The sequence below is a fragment of the Danio aesculapii genome, chromosome 7 (genome assembly GCF_903798145.1).
Source record: "Danio aesculapii chromosome 7, fDanAes4.1, whole genome shotgun sequence".
In the NCBI taxonomy this organism is placed as follows: domain Eukaryota; kingdom Metazoa; phylum Chordata; class Actinopteri; order Cypriniformes; family Danionidae; genus Danio; species Danio aesculapii.
The window spans coordinates 4,832,404-4,856,497 of record NC_079441.1 but is presented as its reverse complement, the minus strand read 5'-3'; the positions used below and the strand labels follow the sequence as shown (position 1 = coordinate 4,856,497).

General features: G+C 39.0%; 1 protein-coding gene across 1 annotated transcript in view; it reads left to right on the top strand.

The window, feature by feature from the left end:
• The window catches only part of kcnj10a (potassium inwardly rectifying channel subfamily J member 10a), a 33,366-nt gene extending 16,338 nt beyond the window's left edge, over positions 1-17,028 (top strand). Inside the window, exon 6 of the mRNA XM_056460952.1 lies at positions 15,179-17,028. Coding sequence (XP_056316927.1) covers positions 15,179-15,573 — 395 coding nt within the window. The 3' untranslated portion in view covers positions 15,574-17,028. The remainder of the gene's footprint in view (positions 1-15,178) is intronic.
• Positions 17,029-24,094: the final 7,066 nt, after the last annotated feature.

The window sequence follows — 24,094 nt, the reverse complement described above, 5'->3', positions numbered from 1 at the left end:
GGGTAAAGGGATGGCCTAATGTGGGTATAGGGTTATAGTGGGTATAGGGATTGCCTAATGCACCCCAAATTTTCCATTCATGTGGACAGTGCAAGTTGTTAAGTATTAAGTATTTCTTACTCTCTACTGTAAGCTGAACTGTTGTCATTGTAGCTCAGCTGGAAGAGAATGTTGCTAGCAATGCCAAGGTCATGGGTCAAGCATCTGCCCGATGTGTAAATGTAAAACAGTTCAGGTACAGGTTGAGCTGGTGCAGCCTTATGTGTCTTGCACCGTTGGCTCATAGATTTCTGTTGGGAATGAACCAGCAATCATCTGCTCACCAAGCACACAATTAGACGGTATCAAAGCAGCATTCTGTTATAATAAAGTCAATGTTGCAAACCTCACTGAACATCAGACTAATTCACATACAACTTAAAGGGCACATAGGTTACCCCTTTTTCTAGATTTAAGACAAGTCTTTTGTGTCCCCAGAATGTGTCTGTAAAGTTTCAGCTCAAAATAACCATCGAGTATTTGTTATAGCTGTCTGTAGTGTCTGTATCATAGCCGGTCAAACCTGGTTGCTGTTTTTTTGTACTGGGCCTTTAAGGCTAGTCCTCCCCGCCCACCGTTCCCACGTGCCTGTCAGCAACATGCCTCAATCGCTGCCTTCGGCTGCCTCAGGACGCAGTTCTCATGTCGCGTTCGTGAGAAATACTACAGTAAGAACTTTACCAATGAGTATTTAATGCATTTTATTGTGAGTCTCAACCATGAGTCACACAATGACATTACAAAGTTCACGCACACACACACACACACACACATAGTGCAGACACACACCAACGCAGACACCCACAGAGAGAGAGAGAGAGAGAGAGAGAGAGAGAGAGAGAGAGAGACAGCACGCGCGTTTAGCTTCACACTCTGTTTGCACGCATATCTGTTATGTTAATGTAAAAATAAACCTGATTTAACGTCCACAAACCGGGATTGAAGCGCCTTCCTCTATAATTGTTCTGACACTGACAATTGTTCTGTACTGATTAAGTGAAGCTGAAGTGAATCGCTGTAATTCATTACACACATGCTGTTTTAAAACATTTTAAACTTGTTAAACTCACTCTTGATCACGTATGATGATGATTGATGATCCTAGCGAACTGAACAGAGCTTTTATTCCCGGCTGTTTTGCGCTCGTCCTCTCTTGATGATATGATTATACACGTGACTACCGGACATGTTACTGCGCAACTGTCAATCAATTCGGTGGACGGGGGGACCGCACTCCTACGTAAAGTTGAGGTCGACCTGAAAACCGCTCCAATTGGTCCAGTTTTTTATGTTGTTAAATTTGAAAAAACAAAAAGGACTGGTCAATATGACGGTCTATACACTATACCTAAACACATGTCTGTCTTTTAAAGTAGATTTTTCACCATAGGTGCCCTTTAAATCAGAAACTTTTTGTGACAATAAGGAAAACATAAATAAAAACAATTCTTTGACTTGTATTTCATTGCAGACAATGTGAACACAAAATACTTATTATATTGTGTCTGGTCAACTTCATTTCATTTGTAAATATAAAAGGATTTAAGATGCTGATGACTGTTAAATGCATTATAACAGGCTTGTGAAAAGGGTCCATAGTGAGTAAGTTTTCATTTGTGCCTTTAATGTATTTTAGCTTCTGAGTGTTTGTGTGCAGAGGAGGTGCTGTATGTTGGCAGATGAAAACTGTCATTAGGAAACACCTGAGAGCAGGGACCGTGTGGATAAGCTTCGGCCCCCGAGTGAGAAACGTGAAACAGCAGTGTGGGGAAAGGTGTCAGACACACCAGAGGAGCTCCGTTTCAGCACAGAGGTCACGGCGGAGGCAGAAAGTTCAGGCAGTTCTGGCACTCGGAGCACACACTGGTGCCCTGTTTCCACTGACACTTCACACCTGAATCAAGTGCGCGTGACAGGCCAAAGTGGCTCAATTTATGTTTCCATTTTGCCGCTACTAGATTAATCATGAGGGTAAACGTGAACTGGATTTGTGCGTTTACTGTTTGTCTCGGCTTAACTGGACGTACCATTTGAAAGTGTTATTGGACAGCAGCTAAGCCATTGATGTGCAACCTGCTAGGTTGCTCTGTGTTGAGTTCTGGGATGCTGGGCCAAGTCAAAATATGCCTAATGACAATGGAAGTGCACAAATGCACAACATCATAAATGCAAATTGGAAACATTTTCCAACTTACAAGTTTCCCTGTTGGGGCCATGTTTGTAAGAAAAACATGGCAGATGCGATGTGTATCTGTTATAGCAGTGGCTCTCAAACTGTTTCATCAAGTACCACCTCAGAAAACAGTTGTCTCTCCAAGTACCACCATTATGACGAGGCACATTCAGTCCTATTATTAAGAATAATTATAATTGTCAGACACTAAACATTATAAATAGTTTGAACATTAACACTGTACTGTGCTTATAGGTAAGAAAATTAACAAAATAAATAGTCAACATTTAAAATGTGCTTTAAACGTTAATAAAAATGGTGGGCTACTGTTCTTAAAGTAAAAAGAAAACTGCTGTACTTTAATGTAAAGTATTAACAAATAGTAACCTATTCATCAAAACCTGGAAATGTTGCTTGGACCTCATAAATATAGGCTATATGTTATCATATTTATATATTAACCTTTTTTTATAATTATTTTTTAGGGGTTTTCACCTTTAATGACAAGACAGTGGAGCTTAACAGCCAGGAAAGTGTAGGAGCAGAGAGAGGGGAAGGATCGGCAATGGACCTCGAGCTGGGAATCGAACTCGGGTCGCTGCGAGCACTGGGGTGCTATATGTTGACACACTAACCACTAGGCTATTGGCGCTGACTATAAACCATTTATGATACATTTTGAAATAAGTTGCATGCACACATGACATGTGTATCTTTGAAATCTAAACATTAGCTTGTATTTTAAAATAAATGAATTAGAAATTAGATCTGCTTACTGCGCCTCCTTTATAGTACGTGTGTCAGGAAAGTGAGTGATTTCATGCATAAATACTCTGCTTGACCAATTCATACGTGATTTATCCATTCATACGTGCCGAATTTCCATGATTTAAGATCTCATCTTAAGTGGACCGTGGAGTTTGTGTTAACCGCACACAGAAGCTAACTTTAATTAAGCTATATTCTAGCTCCAAGCTTCAAGCATGCTTGTTCTGTGTCCCACAGCATTTGAATCACATCCGGATGAATTAGCCTAAATCTGAGGAAACAAATTAATCGAAAGCCACGCTGCTTTACAAAACAAATAACTATATGGAGAACACGCATTATTTTACACAACTAAGAACACACATTTCTTTTCCATACATTTGTGATAATTATTTTACCAATGATGCAGCATGGGGATATTCCGGAGTTTGCAGTAACTGAAATGCCAACACAACACCACTGGTCTGTGAAATCGCTTCTCCATCGTGTATCTGCTCCACAAGCGCCGCGGCCACACGCCTCTTTCTCTGGCTCTGCACCAAAGCGGGTTGATGTTTAGCATCTGATAACGCAATGAACTAAAGTAAACATTCTAAGCACACCGATGTGATCGTACGCTTCAGAGAACAGTCGGTGCTAATCACATCAGAGTAATTGTTCTTGTCAAAGGGTTAAAAGTGTATTCATTTATATCGTGATTCAGTATTTCTACACGTACCACTAAAAGGAAGCCCACGTACCTCTAGTGGTACACGTACCACAGTTTGAGAACCACTGTGTTATAGTATATTCAGGCACTTTCATATCGGAGGAACTTTTCACAGTTCCAAGAACTATTGGCAGAAATACTTGATTTTTAGTGCATTAACACTGAAGGACCTAACAGTGACCTTAGTTCAAGAAATGCCATTTGGGTGCACTAAACTAGTTTGCAATTTATAGCTGCAGTTTAATTAGGGATGCACCGATCCCGATACTTGGATCGGATATCGGTTCGATATCGCATATTTTTGCTGGATCAGGTATCGACCAGCTGGTACCGATCCAAATCCGATCTTGCGTGTGAGCAATTCTGTGTAATTTATAAACCAACAAAGCCACGAAGGCATAAGGCACTAGAAAGTTGTCATGTAGGCGACTATAACCTAAATGTTCTGAAGCCATTCTATAGTTTAATGTGAAATACAGATGAATATTCTCAGGCTTAAATTCATATTCAGCTCAATGCTTCCTGCAGCTGCGCCTGTCAATCATTCTCCATTCATTTACTGTCTGCCGCGTTTATGACAACATGAAAAAATGTCTCCAAGACTATTTGTTCTTGTTAGTTTTAATAATCAGCGGAGAAATGCATTTAGTTTTGCATTAAATTGCTTCATTTTGACCTGCAACTAGGAGTTCATTGATGTTCCTAAATCATGTTGTACTGTGTCTGTTAGACCAGCAGATAGCATTCGCAACACTGGAGTAGAGAGGGTTATTACCTGCTCTTTAAACACATACTAGGCCTACCTGAAACTTTAAATGAGAAAAGGCTCAATAATACATTGGACAGATCCTCAACGCACTGATTTCTTCTCTTTGTGCTAGTTTTGAAAGTGTCCGCAGGGCTGCGCGTTGTGTCTCAGCGATGCATCAAGCGCTTCATTCATGCAAACGGCTGCGCAGACGTGACGAGCGCCGCTCAGTAAAATTATTCTCACAATAAGTTTCTGTTCTGTCGTCCTTCCGACTGAGTTTATTCTTCCGAGGAGAATACTTTAAGTGCTGCGAAAAGTTTGTAAAGCCTGGCTCACTGTGGCCAGAATAGTTGATTAAGTGAAGTTTTCAAACTAATTTGGAGAGGAGCACTTGATATGATTGACTGCAGCTGGCCACTCATCTACATTCACTAGTTAGCCAATCAGATTAACCCCAACTCACTATAAGTAGCCTAGCTAGAACTACTCTCTTATCTTCGTTTTCTGAAGAAACCCCCCATCCACCCCTTCTCCTCCTTTCTTCTTTTACCACGGGGAGCTCTCGAGAACCACCTGATCTCGTACTCCCCTCATATGCTCTATGGACCAGGCGGGAGCCCTGGGCTCACCTATCTCCGAGCTCAGGGTTCTCTCCCGGGACAGCATGCCAAACCTGCTAACAGTTGTCAAACAATATCTAAGTGTGAACTCTTGAAATTTATAAAAGTGAAACTGACGGGCGCATATATGGATTGTCATTAACAGAAAATTATTTAGTCTAATATAGTCCACTCTGAAACTGTGAATGTTTTACTGTATTATTATTTATATTAATATTTTATTTAACAGACCTGTTTGTCAATTTGTGCGCTGGAGCGTATAAGCGGACCTTGTTTTGAACGTCACCTCAAATATTCTTGTTTATTTTGTAGATAACTGACCAACAAAAAATACATAAACCAGAAAATTATAACGAAATTCGTTTCAAAAAGATGATTTTTAATGATAATGTAGCCTATAGTTTTTAGCAAGCATCATGTTTTTAGTTATATTGTGTATTCTGTCATACAGTAGGTCTATAGGTCTGTTATTTTTACTAAAGAAGATAAAATATTTCAGTTTAGCACCAGAAATTTAGAAACTATTATGTTAAAAAAATAAATAAATAAAAAACGGCACAGTATCGGGATCGGATTTGTATCGGTTGATTCTCAGAATTTTGGTATCGGGATCGGATTGGTTCTAAAAAAAGTCTAATCCAGTACAACAGGAATTAATAGTAATACAAGTGTATGCTAATTGGGCAAATACATGACATATACATGTACAGTAGAATAGCTTGACGTTGTTGTTGGCGGGTTCACATGACTGTAGGGTTCCTAGTGAGGATGCGAACGCAAGGAAGACAATGGTCAGGGGGAAATTAGTTCTTGTGGAACCAGGCCTGGTGGTTAGACTGTGTCAAAACCTGATGTGACGGCCTTTCATTATAACTCTATTAACATGCAGCTGGATCTCTTGTATCTATATTGTCTTCAGATTTCATTGATATTTTCGATTGAACCCTTTTTACATGACATAAGAGTGATTTCAGTCCTACTTTTTGTGTTTAGGAACAACACACAGAAGTATGAATACCCTGTTTTAATGCGCTTTCTCATAACATTCAGATCCCTGTTTGGTCAGTAAGCCGAGGGTACGTGAACTTGTGCTGTTCAAATGGATTCGACAACATGAGTGTACTATAAAAGCGATCCCTTCAAATGTGTTTTTGAATACCTCTGGAAGTGGTCAAAAACAGACAAGCCCAAATTACAGAGGAACTCTGGTGTCAAGGCTGGAGTTGGAGATTACTGAAGTCCTTTATGGGAAAAACGTTTCTTAAAATTAAATTTTCAGAGGTTAAATGAGAGAAGCAGACTTCACATTCTCTCCGCTTTAAACAAAGATTTAGTGTGAATTGCAGAAAATTCAATAATGACTTTTTAACGGAGGTGGGGGGCTTGTTTACAGGAACTTGGGGGATTTCTATTATTGGCAGAAGAGATGCATTAATTGTCCCCTTCCTCCCTCCATCTCATTTTCCCCCTTCTTTCTTTCAGATGTAGCGTTTATCAGTCCCCCATCCCTCTCTCTTTCATACATTCCCTCTCTTTGGCTGGAATGCGTGTATGAAAGCGTGCCAGAGCGTCTCATTAGAGGCACAAAGCAGCCCAGTTCCTGGTGCTGACACGCAGGTCGTGGATCCAGTTACGGTCCCAGTCTCTACCCCATCGAGGGCCCAAACTTTCAGACCCTCCGCTCCCTGTGTCTGCACTTTATTCACTGAATTAATCCATCATCTTGCATGCCTATGCGTTTTTAAAAGCACACGCATCTCCTCTTGTACTCGTTTTTGGTGTCTCAATGCTTCTGCGCATCTCGCCTGATTGCCCCAGTGTAATTGACTGTAGTCGGATTATACGGTATAGGGTTATTTTTAATGGACTCCACTTACGCCTAATGCTACCCTTATCCAAATTAAAGTCTTCCCGTTTCATCATATCCGCTTGTTTTGTGTGTTGACTGTAAATATTTTCTGCTAACACAAACAGCCATTTAGATTGCTCTCACATTTGCATATCAATTAAGTAGAAACTGGCAGTGGTTTCGAAAAAACGTGCGGTGAAGCGTGTCACTGTGTTACCACTTAAATATGCACACGCATGAGTGGCTGTGTGTAAGTGTATGTGTGCGGATGAGTGCCAATGTGTGTGTGTGAATCTATAGTAAAAAACGAAATACCCAGTGTGCCAGTCTGCTGAATGTGGCATTGTGTTTGTGTAAGAGGGTGAGGAGGAAAGACACGGGCCTCTGCAGGAGACTAGTGAAAACTCACAATAAAGCCATATGGACCACAGAGCTTGTGTCCACTTGACTTACGTAAGCATTTGATGTAAAGGATTACGTAAAGATTGCATGTTCAGTTGTGGTTACACACTAAATTTGTGTATCACTGTATTTTGAGGGTTTTTTTAATTGACTATCAGCTCTAATCAGACTATAGGATACAACAAGACTTGTCACTTGTTTAGTTTTGAATGGAGGGAAAGTATAACGGTCAATATGGCGAATGAAGCGACGCCTTCTAGTACAGGAGTCAGACATTGATGGAAATTGACCATGTTCTTCACGTAAGAATCGTTTTGGCTCAAGACTTTGGATCTCATTGACAAAACGGCTCATTATGCTGCTTGTTGCAAACTGATCTTATTATATTATTCTATTTTTTACATATAGTCATGAACACACTTGTTTGTAGAGCAAGCAGTTGCCATTTGATATTCCTATTGTTACTCAAGCGCATTTCCACATCGCCAAATAAGGTCAATAGAGTAACAATTCTCCAGGGGAGATGCTCGGATCAGACGTTTGTTTTTATGACAGTTTCTGAGATTGTTTTGAACCCTTTGGGGTCGGCAAACGCACTGGATTCTCAGCGAATACTTGCTTCACACACAAGAAAGATATCCACATAAGCTTGAAATCTCTCCTTTTAAATGAACCAACTGCTGTCGAAAAGAAATGTTGTCGGCTTTTGTAATCTGTATGAAAGAATCGCGAGGTACAGTCCGTCCTGTCAAATGCATAACACATGACAGCAACTATTCAAATGACCACAAACATGTAAACAAAGATGGCACTATCATTGTGGGAGGATATATGACATCAAGTCCAAGTTGGGAATTAGTTTAGAAGAGAAGCGTAACCTATCGAAGCATTATTCAGAGGATGATAATGTGTAAAACAGCCATAAAAGAGGTTAGTGTCCAGATCTTGTTCCCTTCCTGTGTGCATGCGCATTAGATAGGGCAACCTGAAAAATTAAGATTGTGTGTAATTCAAACACTTAGAAACTAAACTTTGAGACAGTGGCTGTTTAATTTATTGATGATTCCAAATATGAAGTTTAAGCATAGGCTTGGCAAACAGTTTTGGAGAATTTGATGTTTCACCTTTCAAGCAGAATGCCAGAGAGAGGTGTTTTAAAGATGGCTGCCAGGTGAAATGACTTGCCCTAAATGGACTTTGCTATAAGTTACATTTCAACTACATGCTAATTGGCAAATAATTCTCAGAGCATTAGTAGAGAGGCTGCTTAATATCTGTTGCATCACCAGACATTCTCCTGACTATAAGAAACTTTGCAAGCAGGGCTACACAATCAATTGAACTTCAATTTTGATTTCGGCCTCCAACAATTATGAAAAAACAATCATCAAGAAGATCAATTATCGCTTCATTGAGTGTCCGCCTTTTGAACTTTTATAACTTGTAGTTTTTTGACTTAATATTTTGTATATTGTACTCAGTTCATTTACATGGACACCAATACTCTGATTTTAATATGATTAAGACAATACTCTGATTAAGAGTACATGTCTACTATGTAAACAGCAATTTTTGATGACCTGAATCTAGAGTCATATGACTAAAGTCATAATCATACTAAACAAAAATCAAATTAAGATGTGGAGTATGTCTGTCTTAGTGGCATTATAAGCGCATGACATGTAACATCTTAAATCAAACTATTACCATTTTGTAGCACTTTTCAGGAAACATTAACTATGCTGAGAATTCTGAAAGAAATGTACATTATGAAGTACCTCAGAGCTTGTCACGGGGGCATGAATGAAGAGTTAGTGAATGAAATGGCAGAGGTGGCCTGCTGCTTGAGAATTTGTATCCGTCACCATTTGTTTGCACGCAGAGTGTGAGAAATGAACTGCAGTTCATGAACTTGAAATGCTTGATGCCATGACGAACACAAACCGTGAAATGCCAGAGGAAACTAGCGTTGAATGGTGAGGTAAAGACGTTAATCAGACTTTTTACTTTAACATGTGAAACGGGAACATGAAAGGAACATTCAAAAAGCAACTCAAGTAAACATCTTAATTATATTATTATCTTACTTGGATTAAGGCAAATAACTAGACTACTGATGTCCATGTAAACATAGTCAATGTCAATTAGTGCTGCATGGTATTGGAAAAGAACGACATTGCGATATTTTGTTTGTCTGCAATATATACTGAAATATGAATATAATCAGAATCAGAATCAGTTTTATTGCCAAGTGTGCTTCACACACACACAAGGAATTTGTTTTGGCTACAGAAGCTTCCAGTGTACATAAAGTGACAAGTGACAACACAAAATAAATATGAGAAAAAAAATATGAAAAAGATAAACATTAAACAGATGCGGTTAGTCAAGAAACCTGGATGTTGAGTTGTATGTACAGATTGCTATAAATATACAGGTTATAAGGTGCTGTGTACAAGTGCGAATGGAGAAGGTATTGCATTGTATATTGATATAAGGTGCTGTGTACACGTGCGTATGAGAAAGTATTGCACATATTTATTGCACAGTAGGGGGATATTTAACTGTTCATAAGGTAGACAGCCTGAGGAAAGAAACTTTTCCTGTGTCTGGCTGTTTTTGTGCTTGGTGCTCTGAAGCGCCGACCAGACGGTAACAGTTCGAACAGGTAGTGTGCTGGGTGTGAGGGGTCCAGAGTGATTTTGCGAGCCCTTTTACTCACTCTGGAAGAGTACAGTTCTTGAAGTGTAGGAAGGGTTGTGCCAGTGATTCGTTCAGCAGTCCGGACTATTCGCTGTAGTCTACGGAGGTCGCTGTAGTCTACAGAGGTCATATATAATTTCACAAGATGACTTATTAACTCTATTTGGAAATATTTCATGATTTTAGATTGATTGGGATTATTTTGAAGGGGAGTATGTGCATGAAATATAATAAGCTTAATTACAAGGAGAGATGAATAGGACTACATAATAGATATTTCAAGAGTTCACACTTAGCTGATGATTGATAATAAGCAAGATTGGCATGCTTTCCCGGGAGAGAGCCCTGAGCTCAAAAGGTCCTTGAGCCCTGGGCTCCCTCCCGTTTGCAGGGCGAGAGGGGAGCTTTGAGCTCAGGTAGATCTCGACAACTCCCCTTTTTGATAAGAGCTGATGACTAAAATGATTGCTATGAAGAGAAATGCTGCTGGATGAAAGTTTGACTGTATTGCTCAATTCACATGTAGAGCATGTTTTTGGGATGTGGGAGGAAACCGGAGAACCCGGGGGAAACGCACGCGAGCAAGGGAAGAACATGCCAACTTCGGACAGAAACGACCTGTTAAAGGACTAGAACCGGTGACATTCTTGCTGTGAGGCAACAGTGCTAACCACTGGGCCACCGTGCCGCCCTATGAACGGAAAGGTGGAGGAGTAGGGGTGGAAGGGGGGTTTTTCAAATCGAAGATGACTGTAGTGAGAAACCCTGGCTCTTTATAGTGGGTTAGGAATCATCTGATTGGTGGATCATACATAGTTAATGCAGAACCAGCCGTGTTCAATCATAATCTCGTGATCCTCTCGAAATTAGTTTATAAATAAACTTCACAAATGAAATAAACAGTGTTTTAGGATTTTCTGTGGAATCTAACAGTAGTCAGAAATTCAATTATAAAATGTGGTGTCTAGTTATTATAATCCCTACTCGACATTACAAACTTGTAAACGAAGAGGCTGCTGTCATTTTGGGAGGAGATTTGTCATCAAGACCAGGTTGGGAATTACTTCAGAAGTCCAGCGGGATCAGACGAAGCGTTATTCAGAGGATAATAATGTGAAACAGCCATAAAGGAGATTTGTGTTTTAGGATTTTCTGTGGAATCTAACAGTAGTCAGAAATTCAATAATCATATGTAAAATGTGGTATTATAATCCCTACTTGACATTGCATTACGATATCCTGGCTGAAATGATATAAAGTGCAGCCCTAATGTTAATGTAGTTATAATATTTGGTTCTTAGATCCCTATTTTTTTTAAACAGATAGTGGAAATGACCTATATATTGTATGTGTGTCTCCTCAAACGGTTTGAAGACACAGTCAGAGTCCACATCAGATCTGTGATCAACATGCCTGCTAGTATACGCAGCGACATCCCCTGAGGGTCTTTCCACTGAGTCCAGCAATGATCAGCATGTGTGAACGACACCAGAGCATCTCTATACACTCACAATGAACATGTCGGCGTGTTTGCAGTCATTACGCAGCATGCTTTGAATTAATGGATCAGAAAACGCATTAAAAATAATCATCTGTTGTTACTGCAATACCCTTATAGTTACTTGAAATATATGCTTGTGCTGTCTTTAAATTAAGACTTCAAAAATATACTTAAATTAATATCGTTGTGTTCAATGTCAAGTGCTCAAATACATTTAATTGGTGACATCTGTGTGTCGATGTCTGACATTTTGTGAGCATGAAGCGATCTTGTGTGTTTGTGGGTTATGAAACCAATGTTTTTTGCTCCCAGAATGCAGAACTGGCTCTGGGTTAAAAGACAGACTGTTTTCACAGATGATCGTCTCTCGCTCTGAATGTGGGATGTTGATGCAGGTGTGTGTGTGTGTGTGTGTGTGTGTCAGTGGGTGAATGGCATGTTTACGAGTGAAGGCATTAGTATTTCTGCTGGTATAGTTTCATACTTGCATACAGTCGCATAAAGTGAAATTTCATCTTTTGCCTTAAACTATAGTTAAAATGGCAGACTAAAAGTACAGAGCATTCACTGTTGCTCATAGGGATTATCATGATATTTTGGGGGATTTTTTTCTTGTGACGATAATTGAGCAATATTTGCAGAGAGTGTTTTTGTGCTGGTTTGAAGGCCTGTCATCATAATTATCGTTTTGTGGCTACAAGTTCCTGTCTTAATCTGTAATTATTTTTTATTAAGTCAACCTCAAAATGATATCGTTTGCATATCCTTTAATCTATCCATCAACCATCCACCCAACTTGCATCCATTCATGTATCTTGGAACTTCTATACATCTATCAATCCATCCATCCAATTACCTTTGTCTGTCTTTTTATCCATCCAACCTTCCAATTCTTAGTCTATTTGTTCATTCACCCCATACACTTTGTCTATCCGTTCATCCATCCATCCATCCAATTCTTATTCTATTTGTTCATCCATCCAATTATCTTTGTCTTTTCATCCATCCATCCATCCAGTCCTCAATCTATTTGTTCATCCATCAATCCAATTATCTTTGTTTATCTGTAAATCCATCCATCTAATTCCCAGTCCACTTGTTCATCAATCCGTTCATCAATACTTTGTCTATCTGTTCATCCATCCATCCATCCATCCAATTCTTATTCTATTTGTTCATACATCCAATTATCTTTGTCTATCTTTTCATCCATCCATCCATCCATCCAATTCTCAGTCTATTCGTTCATCCATCCATCCAATACTGTCTATCTCTTCATCCGTCCATCTAGTTTACCTTGTCTGTTTATTCATTCAATTTTCAGTGTATTTGTTCATCCATCCATCCATCCAATACTCTATCTGTTCATCTATCTATCAAATTCTCTGTCCATCTTTTCATCCATCCATCAATCAATCCAATTCTTAGTCTATTTGTTAATTCATCCCATACTCTGTCTATCTGTTCATCCATCCATCCAATTATCTTTGTCTTTTCATCCATCCATCCATCCAATCCTCAATCTATTTGTTCATCCATCAATCCAATTATCTTTGTTTATCTGTACATCCATCCATCTAATTCCCAGTCCACTTGTTCATCAATCCGTTCATCAATACTTTGTCTATCCGTTCATCCATCCATCCATCCATCCAATTCTTATTCTATTTGTTCATCCATCCAATTATCTTTGTCTATCTTTTCATCCATCCATCCATCCACCCATCCATCCAATTCTCAGTCTATTAGTTCATCCATCCATCCAATACCGTCATCCAATATCTGTACATCCATCCATCTAATTCCCAGTCCACTTGTTCATCAATCCGTTCATCAATACTTTGTCTATCTGTTCATCCATCCATCCAATTATCTTTGTCTCTTTTCATCCATCCATCCAATTCTCAGTCTATTTATTCATCCAATTCTCTTTGTCTGTTTTTGTATTCTTTTGGATTGTAATTCTTTGTTGGACCACTGGGTGGAGTGCAGTTCTGAATCACTTATAGATAGAGCCACATATAGATAGACCCTTATAGATAGATCCACATATAGATAGACCCTTATAGATAGATCCACATATAGATAGATCCTTATAAATAGATCCACATATAGATAGATCCTTATAGATAGACCCTTATAGATAGATCCACATATAGATAGACCCTTATAGATACATCCACATATAGATAGACCCTTATAGATACATCCACATGTAGATAGGCCCTTATAGATAGATCCACATATAGATAGATCCTTATAGATAGACCCACATATAGATAGACCCTTTTCACATTTCCAGGTTTCTCGGCCGCAGAAGTCATCATAGTTGATAAACTTAGAGCGCAGTGAATAGGAAAGTAATTTCTTTGCAATCCCATTTATTGAAATAAAAGAAAAACTCTACGATGGAGTTATCAAGACTTTCAAAAAAATGGAAAAAATTGTGTGAGACCGATAACGACAGCCAGAAGAGAAAACAACGTCAAATAGCTCAATGCTTAATAGCATGATTATGGTGGAGGTTAGAATGTGTATAATTGCTCAATAACCAGATCAATGGAAAATCAATTCCATGAATCTGTGATATGATATTGCATACTCGTACCCACAACACTTTGACTTTAGGGCACAGCCATGTAATATGCAAAAATGTACCTTCTTCTATACCACATCTGAAGTAGAAGCCACAGTGAGCACCATCTTTCGGATGAGACTTGCTGCGTTCACACCAGACGCAGAAGAAGTGTCAAGCACGAGTGACTTACATGTTAAGTCAATGCAAAGACACGAATAGACAAAATCTGAACTTTAGCCAACATTCGCGCCGCGTTAACCAATCAGGAGCTTTCTCTTGTAGGTTCGTGCTTATGATGTAGCACCTGTCGTGCTAGGGGGAAATCCTCTTGCCGACACCAAACAACAGTTGATCAAACTGGACTCGGCTCAATCGGAAGCCCCGCTTCCATCATCCAGGTACAGTTTCTGGGGGAGTTGATACAGAGCAGCTGCACCTCTGAAAGGATCTAGTGGTCTAAGACACGGCTCCAAATGAATTGATGCTGTTTTTCAGCCTTGATAAAGCACATAAACACAGCAATTCTCTCAATAAAATCCATGTTAGCCATTTAGCAATTAAGCTAGTCACCGGGCAGATAGAAGCCCTGCCGATGACACGAATACGTGTCTATTGTGAAGTGATTTCGACGCACGAACGAAGCAAGTTAACTTAAAATGTTTACGCGTCTATTTACGCGTGAATATTGTGATTTATCCGTACGTGCCGCGTCTGGTGTGAACATGACTCTGTGGTCATTAAAAATCCCATGGCACTTCTGGAAAAAAGAGTAGGGGTGTAGCCTCGGTGTCCTGGCCAAATTTCTTCCATGGGCTCTATCACTGTTTCTCCACTCCCCCTATAACTGGCGTGTGGGGAGCGCATTGGTGCCATTGTCCTCTGGCTGCCATTGCATCATCCAAGTGGATGCTGCACACTGGTGGTGGTGTGGAGAAACTCCCCTCTCATGATTGTGAAGTGCTTTGGGTGTTTGGGTGAATAAATGCGCTATATAAATACACATTACTTAGAGAGGAGAGAAACAGTTTTAAAAATTGCTTAATTTGGATGGATTGACCACATATTTTATCTCTCGTCTGTTTAAGGTGGCGGGTGGACTGATCCGGAGCTGGCTGACTTTGAGCTGCTGGTGATCATGAGTGCTACAGTTGAACCGACCTCGGCCACCTGTCAGGTGCGCACCTCCTACCTGCCTGACGAGATCCTGTGGGGCTACGAGTTCCCGCCCGTCGTCTCCCTCTCACCCTCTGGAAAATACGTCGCAGACTTCGCTTTCTTTGACAAGGTTGCCAAGACCAAGACTCCACCCCTTTTCAAACAAGCCCCGCCCTCCCATACACAAACACCACAGCATCAAGGCAGCGGAGAAAAAGGGGCGGATACTGAGAAGATGCGACTGGAGGAGAGTTACCGGGAGGAACGGGGGCGGGACAGAGGGCGTGTCCGAGATCAGCTTAGCGTGCGCATCAGTAACGTGTAATCAGAGAAAAATAACTTGGAGCTCTGATGGAGATAAATTGCTTGAGTCGATTCAGCGTTAGCCAACTTTTTTTTTTTTGATGCCACTGAGCTTACCTGTGTTACAAGGTAGCATGCCAGCAGAGTTGGCTAGCGCTGAAATACACTGGCATACAAGCATGAAATGGAGAAGAGGAAGAGATAGAGCGGCTGTGTTCGGATTAGTGCACTAGCATACTTTCCTTGATTTTTCTGCGGTATGTTGTGTGTGTGTGTGTGTGTACCTGTGCAGTTTCTCTGCCAAAGATCAGATATGGCAAAACGGTTGGAAAAATATGCCTCTGCCTACATTTGTTTTTGCAAAGACTAAAATCAAAACATACATAGACTACTTTAAATACTGAAATACTTGAAAAATTTGGAGTTTCTGTGGATATTTAAAAGTTATGTGTTTGAGTAAAACATTATTCTGAATACTACTGATGACAATACTTTGGCTGACATTACCAAATTTTCAGTTAACTGTTTTTGTTATGTATAAAATTCTGTAACAAAAAAAAAAGAAATGTTTAGACATGTTTACATTAATTTGTAGATAAAACAATGCCAATTTTTGAACCTCAAAAGACGTAAAAAATACAATATTTAGTCAAATAACCTTCACTTTCAATAACAGCAAATGAAAACATTCGCAATTCAGACCAACCATCATCCTAAAAATAAATAAATAATCTAAAATTGGCAAGAAATGATATCAGATGATATATAATAAGACAAATATTAACATTTTACTCAAATCCATAGCTAATAAATCTAGCAGATCCAGAGAAACTGAGAATGGCTACACATGGGTGAAAAGGATGAGATTTTCCATGTTTGGGTATTATATATGAGCAATTCCAGCGTTATGGATGTGACATTTGCAGTAAAACTCAAAACACAAATACACACAGAAAGTATACATTAACATTATATTGAAACAATGGTTTACATTTTCCAAAACAACTCCCCACAGAGTTATGGGATCAGAAAAATATCAGTCTGTAAACATGTTTAATACTTTAAATGAGGGAAATAAACATGTGTTATGGATGTGACAAATAGTTTGCGAGTTTACAGTATACAACATACTCGGTAGAAATTCTGTGAATTAAACTGCACAACCCAAAAGAAACAATGCTAATCAAAAGAATAAGAGTTGGATCACTACAGAACAAAAATGGTTGATTTGATTTGACATTTTTGCATTTATGAGGGAAAAGATCCGTTATGCATGTGACACTTTTCTGTTATGGATGTGACAGATGTAAAATTTCCACTTGTGTGACGTTGGTGAATCAAATATAATAGTTTGAAAACACTGACAGACCATTTAAAGGACTTTAAAAGTACTGTAAAATACTTGCTTACACAAAAAAATGTATACATACATACATACATACATACATACATACATACATACATACATACACACACACATACATACATACATACATAAACATACATACATACACATACATACATTTATATATACATACACATACATACATACATACATACATATATGTATATATACATACATATATGTATATATACATACATATATGTATATATATATGTATATATATATGTATATATATATATATATATATATATATATATATATATATATATATATATATATATATATATATATATATAAACAATTGTTTTCCCAGTACTGTGTTGTAAATGGAAGGGCATCTATTGCTTAAAGCCAGAGTAGTTGGGGGTTCGTTCTGCTGTACCGACCCCTGATAATCAGGGACTAAGCCGAGGGAAAACTAATTTTTACACTGAATGAGATTAAAGGAAAAACATGCAACAAAAACTCCATTTATAACTATACTACACTTGTATTTTAGTCAATTGAAATCATAATAAAATCATAAGTTCAAAAATCTTAAAAGAATCCTAAAAATGATATGGTTTTATTTCATATACGACTTGCTGCTCTCGATCATGTTTTTATAACTCCAGTACGGAATTAAACTTTTGCAGCCACTTACTAGCAATGTCGAAATCAATGCAATATTGGGGTTTCACATAAAACTGAACATGTGTTTATCATGTATTATCAAGTATTATTTTGCAAACAATGTGTACAGGCATGTTTTTCCATGTGTAGAACAGACATTTAGAGCAAAGCATTCGATATTACATGTCAGAACTGACTATAATATCAGCCACGATTTAATCTTTCATTAAAAGCTTCTTACAGGGCATTCAAACTGTTTTTAGCATCACACTCAAGCAGCTGATAAACCCATTATCCAGACGTTCCACAAGTCATCAAAGCTACAATTAAACTGCCTATTTTAAAGCAAATAATTTACTGAATTGAACATGTAATGAAACTGTAATACTAAACTAATGGCACAGTGGCAAAGCATGCTAGTCTACCACTCCGAACACAGTCAAGAGAGTATAAAAGAGAAATACTGTAAGCTACTAAACTATTACACCATGTGGAATCAAAAGGATGATTCAACATAGATCTGCTGCTTTATACATGACAAAACCGGCGCTCATATGAAGGACCTGCTCACTGGGAATAATGGATTAATTCACCACCACCTTGTGGCCAAGCAAAAGCAGTGCCACAGATCTGAGAAACAGCTATTCTGTCAACTCTGATGGACAAAACCTGATTTAATAGACACGCGGATATCCCCCTGTTTTTTCTGCAGAAGGATTACGGATGAACTGGAGGGTTTCACCGACTGAAAACTAAATCATATTATTTAAGCCACTGTACTGTAGCTGATGCTAGAGCAGGATAGATTGAATAACATGTGCGTGTTTTTATTGAGAGACTGCGTTGGAATCCATCTACGTGATTTTTTAAACTCTATATTCATGTCTAACAGTGCCAGTATAGAGCTATTTTGGGTAAATGTGTAGGTTTTTTCCCTATAGTTGATTTTTTGTCACTGGAATAAACATAATGATGTTTGTTAACAATACTAAAAGCACTTTAACTTGAGGAGGAAGGTTTATTTTTGATATTTTTGGGGTCCAACTTAACTGTACATGCTCTTTAAATGTGATGATGATGACGATGATGATGATGAAGAAAAGAGAAAGAATGTATTTTGACATATAGTCAAAGTGACTATGAGTCCAACATAGGTTCATTCTGAAAACATACCCCTATATACATATCTGGAGATCGTGAATTATGTAGCCAGAGGAACGTAATGGCTGCATTTCGTCTTTAAAACGAACACTACGAGGTGGTATGACGCCGTTCCCTTTTGCGTTTACCAGCTGACCACTTACCTCTGTGCGGACGGCTTTCCTGCTGTTATCAGTTTGTCCAGTGGCTCACCGCATACGTCGGAAGACTTTAGATGCCGAGCGGAGTTGACCATGAAGACAGGGTTCAAGCCCAGCAAAGAATAGTTCTAGAAAGCAAGTAAAACAAAAACAAAAGACAAAAAATGAAATATGTAAATAACAGGGTGAGAATGTGGTAAAATCTGAGATCGGGGTAAAAATCAGGCGGCCCTGAGGGCTTTTCTTTTTCTGGACTGCTTTTGAAAACACTATCGGTTGGGTTAAGAGAAGTGGGTGAGCGCTGGTCAGTTGGTGCTTTTGAAAACACTATCAGGAGGGTTTGGGGAAGGAGGGGGGTGGGTCCGTCAGCCAGTCGACAGTGGCCTCTAGTGGATTTACATGAGAACAGCAGGAGAGAATGGCACTCGTGAGACAAATTTGAGATCTGAAAAAGCTTACACAGCGGCCTCTGGTGGATTCGCAAAAACAAAAACTGCAAAAAAACAAAAAACAAAACAACAACAAAAAAAACATAGCTCCTGGGACGTATTCGGCGCTCTCCAGAATAGCGGTACGTGTTCAGAAAGAACCTGGGTTGTAAGAGTCAGTAATAATAATAATAATAATAATAATAATAACACAGAGTAAAATGCTTGGTTTGTCGTAACTCAAAGTTGAGTTAATTTTGTATTATATTTTCAAATTAAAATTTAACCTAATATGGGCCATATTTGACCCAATGTTGGGTTACAATAGTACCCAGCATTTTAAGAGTACAAATAATAACAATTGAGCTATATGTCAAAAATTAAGACAATTATTATTAGTATTGTTTGTACAAACATAAATTTTATGAATCTTATTTCATAAGAGTTCAAATTTAAGCTCTTTATCTTGATGTAAATAATATAAACCTAATTATGAATTGGCAACCGCTTACTTAACATATTATTATTATTATTATTGTTATTATGAATGGTTAATGTTGTTAAAAAAGAAGGACTTTGCTTGGTCTTAAGCACATTTTGCCTGTCTTTAACTGTGGCTGTGAGGAAACGTGTTTTTCATGAATTTCCTTTGGTGTTTAGTCACTGTCAGAACTGGACTTTCATCACTTTAACTGCTAATGATGTCAAATGACTGTTTTTAATAAATGAGAAGTTTTGAAGCAGCTGCTGCGTGATTTTATCAGTGTATTCGCAGAACGGTGTAATATGTTAGTTTCTTAACACCTGCTGATCATCTGAGCGGAGCGCTGTATGTTCCCCAAACTTCCCTGCTTCTTGAAAATGAAAGAGTGAAGTGATACAGGTGCACCTTAGATTACATCACTTTACAGCATGTTTCTGGGAATTGTGAACGTAGTAATACAGGGAGAATCAAAACACCCAAATTTGTAATTTTTGACAGAATTTTTTTACTCTCCTGTCCGTTTATTGAAATTGATTTGCTGTTTAAGGCCCAGTTAAAAAATGTATTGGATGGGTGGAGGAATGGAATGACAAATGGATTAATGATGGAATGACGAATGAATGGTTGATGGAATGAGAAATGCCTGTGCGGATGGATGGATGGACGTTTGGATGGATGTGTGAACAGACATATATATATATGGAATGGGATGAATGGAATTAATGAATCAATGAATAGTTGATGGAATGATGAATGGATGGAATGATGAATAGATGGATGGATGTGTGAATTGATAGACAGATGGATGGGTGAATGGAAGAACGGACAGACGGATGGATGTGTGGATACAGATAGATAGATGGACAGCTAGATATTTGAATGGAATGGGATGGATGAATGAATGGATGGATGATGGAATAATGAAGGAATGAATGGATGATGCAATAATGGATGGATGAATAGAATGATGAATAGATGGATGGATGTGTGGATAAATGGATGGACGTAAGGACGTGTGGATGGATGGATGTGTAATTTGAAGGACGAATGGATATGTGGATGGACAGGTGGTCAGACGGATAGATGTGTGGAAGGAATAATGAATGGATGGATGACTGAAATTAATGAAAGATGAAGACATGGATGGATGGACTTGTGAATGGATGGATGAGCGGATTGAAGGATGAGTGGATATGTGGATGGATGAACAGACTGATGGGTGGATGGACAGACGGATGGATGTGTGGATAGAAAAATGGATGGATGATTGAATAATGAATTAAAATGAATAGATAGACGGATGTGTGAAGGGACAAATGTGTGGATGGATGAACAGATGGTCAGACGGATACATGTGTGGACGGAATAATGAATGGATGGATGACTGAAATGAATTAAAGACGAATGGATGGATGGATGGACGTGTGAATGGATGGATGACTGGATGTGTGGATGGATGATAGATGTGCGGATTGAAGGATGAGTGGATATGTGGATGGATGGACAGACGGATGGATGTGTGGATAGAAAAATGGATGAATGATTGAATAATGAATTAAAAATGAATAGATAGATGGACGGTTGTGTGAAGGGACAGATGTGTGGATGGATGGACAGATGGATGGGTGAATGGATAAATGGATTGATGTGTGGACAGACAGACAAATAGATAGACAAAGATGTATGAATGAATGCAATGACATGGATGAAATGAGCGAATGGAATGATCAATAGACCAACAAATGAAATGACAATGATGGATGGATGGATAATGATGGCTGGATGATAGACGGATTAGAGGATGGACAACCAGATAGATAGATGGAAAGAGAGGTGGGCATAGTTGGAGGGATGGACAAACAGATGGCTGGACGCACGGATGTATGGATAAAGATGGATGATGGATTGACTGACAGACAGATATGTGGACAGGTATGGATGAAAAGTTACATTGGATGGGGGATAGATGGATGGATGGAAGGACAGATGGATAAGTAGACAGATGGAAGGATAGAAGGTTGGATGAATTGATGGATGGATGGATTATTGGATATATGAATGGATGGATAAAAGGATGGGCAGATGAATGGTAGATGAATGGATTAAAGGATAGATGGAATGGATGGAGAGAAAGAGGCGTACAGTAGAATAGAGGCACAGATAGGCAAGTGGAAAGATGGATGGATGGACACGTAAATGGATGGATGGACAGATGGCCAAATGGATGGACAGATAGATGAATAAATGGTTGGAGACTTGGGTAGATGGGTGGACAAATGTATGCAGGAATAGGTAGATTGATGCATTGGTGGATACGTACATATATGAGTATATAAAAGGATAGATAGCCAAATATAAGAATGAAATGAAAGGATAGATAGGCCAAAAGATGGAGAGATTGATGGATAAGTTAAAATATAAAATATTCGGATCACACTACAGTTTTTGACTCGCAGATCGGACCATTTTTCGGATCAGCAAAAAAGGGAGGAGACAAATGTCATTTGCTTTCCATTTATACAAAAATAATACTGCAAAAACCATTGGTTTAACAAACAGAACTTACAATCTGTAATTTTAATAAATACAAAAATTAAGAAAGAACCATCTGAAAAAAAAGGGAAAATATTCAATATGAGAAATGATCTTTGCACTGAGACAAATACAAAGACAGGGAAAAACGGGAGAGCTGGCAGAAGGGACGTGGACGGCGCTACAGAAACGAAAAGAACAAAACCCAAACTAAATCTAACTTCCCAGAAGCATCTAGCTAACTAACTATGTGAAAATAAAATAATTAACACGCGAAGAGTCTTCCGAGTCCTGACTGTCTACTCCATCTATCTAACCAAAAAGTACAAGGGGTGGCGCTCGCCCCTAGCCTAATGTACTATACAGAAGAGCAGTCCTAAGTGTTGCAAAATGTATGTCACGTGACCTTCTTACCTGTCCTCTTCGTCCAAGCCTCGTAATCAATGTAAACGGAGAAATGGAATGATATACAAATAACAGACAGATAACGTGCACACAGAAACGGGCAACAACAATACACAGTTAGACAGGGTTTTTCTAAAGGCAACGCCATAAACACAAACAAGCGGAACAAGAAAACAAGAGAAGAAAGGGGCTGGCAAGTGGTCAGGCGCCTGCTTTTATGACGGGTGGTCTTTGCTTATTGGATGTGATATAAGAATGATGTAACTGGGGAGGAAATGACTGACAGCTGAATAGACCAATGAACGGAACCTGTGAGTAATGAAAGCGGATATGGGAGAACAAAGCGAGAAAGAGAGAGAGAGAGAGAGAGAGAGAGAGAGAGAGAGAGAGAGAGAGAGAGAGAGAGAGAGAGAGAGAGAGAGAGAGAGAGAGAGAGAGAGAGAGAGAGAGAGAGAGAAACACAAATGGCCCGTTTCCACTGAGTGGTATGGTACGGTTCGGTTTGGTACGCTTTTATGGCCGTTTCCACTGTCAAAAAGCGTACCGAACCGAACCGTACCACTTTTTCGGCACCCTTTCGAAAGGGTACCAAACATGAGAAAGAGTACCAAAAGGCGGAGGCACACACGCAGCTGAACGCTATTGGTTTACAGAGATGCGTCATTCACTTACGCAACAAACCAGAATGAAAACAAAAAACCGCCATGTTTGAAATACACAGCGAGAGATCACAGCGGAATTATAAATACATATAATAACGAGCCATGGTCGATCTAGGCTCAAACAAACCTTGTCGTCGTCTTGATAAACAGCCACAAAGCCAAGAAGAAGAGCAGATTTACCCTGTGCCGCGTAGTTTTTTACGAGCCAGTCTGAGGCGCGAGCAGTTTCGCTTTCTTGCTAGCGCTCGCGCGCGTCTCACATTATATCTGAAATAACAAACTTCTTGAGCTGATGATAATAACCTGCACTTGATTATTGACGTGCTTTTGAAACCCGATCCTGTCAGACACTGACAAACGCGAGAGTGAAGCGTGAAGAAACAAAGGAGAAGCCGGAAAAAAGGAGCACGTTATTTTTCAGCAAACATGAACAAAATGCCTTGATTAACTAACTTATTATCTTCACCTTTTGGACTAATAAGAACCGGGAATGACGGAATTACTGTCTAACAGAGGCTACATGTGCTGCTGAAGATTACAGACACAGATGAGAGGTTTGCACTGACTGTGGGCTATATTTTGTGTTGTTTTGAACCTAAATAAGCACTAAATGTCTGTGTGTAGTTCTTCTGTAATTGGTAACATATCGGAGACTGTAAGGGGCTGTATGTGTTTATATATGTTCATTTATTTATTTATTTAATATAATTACAG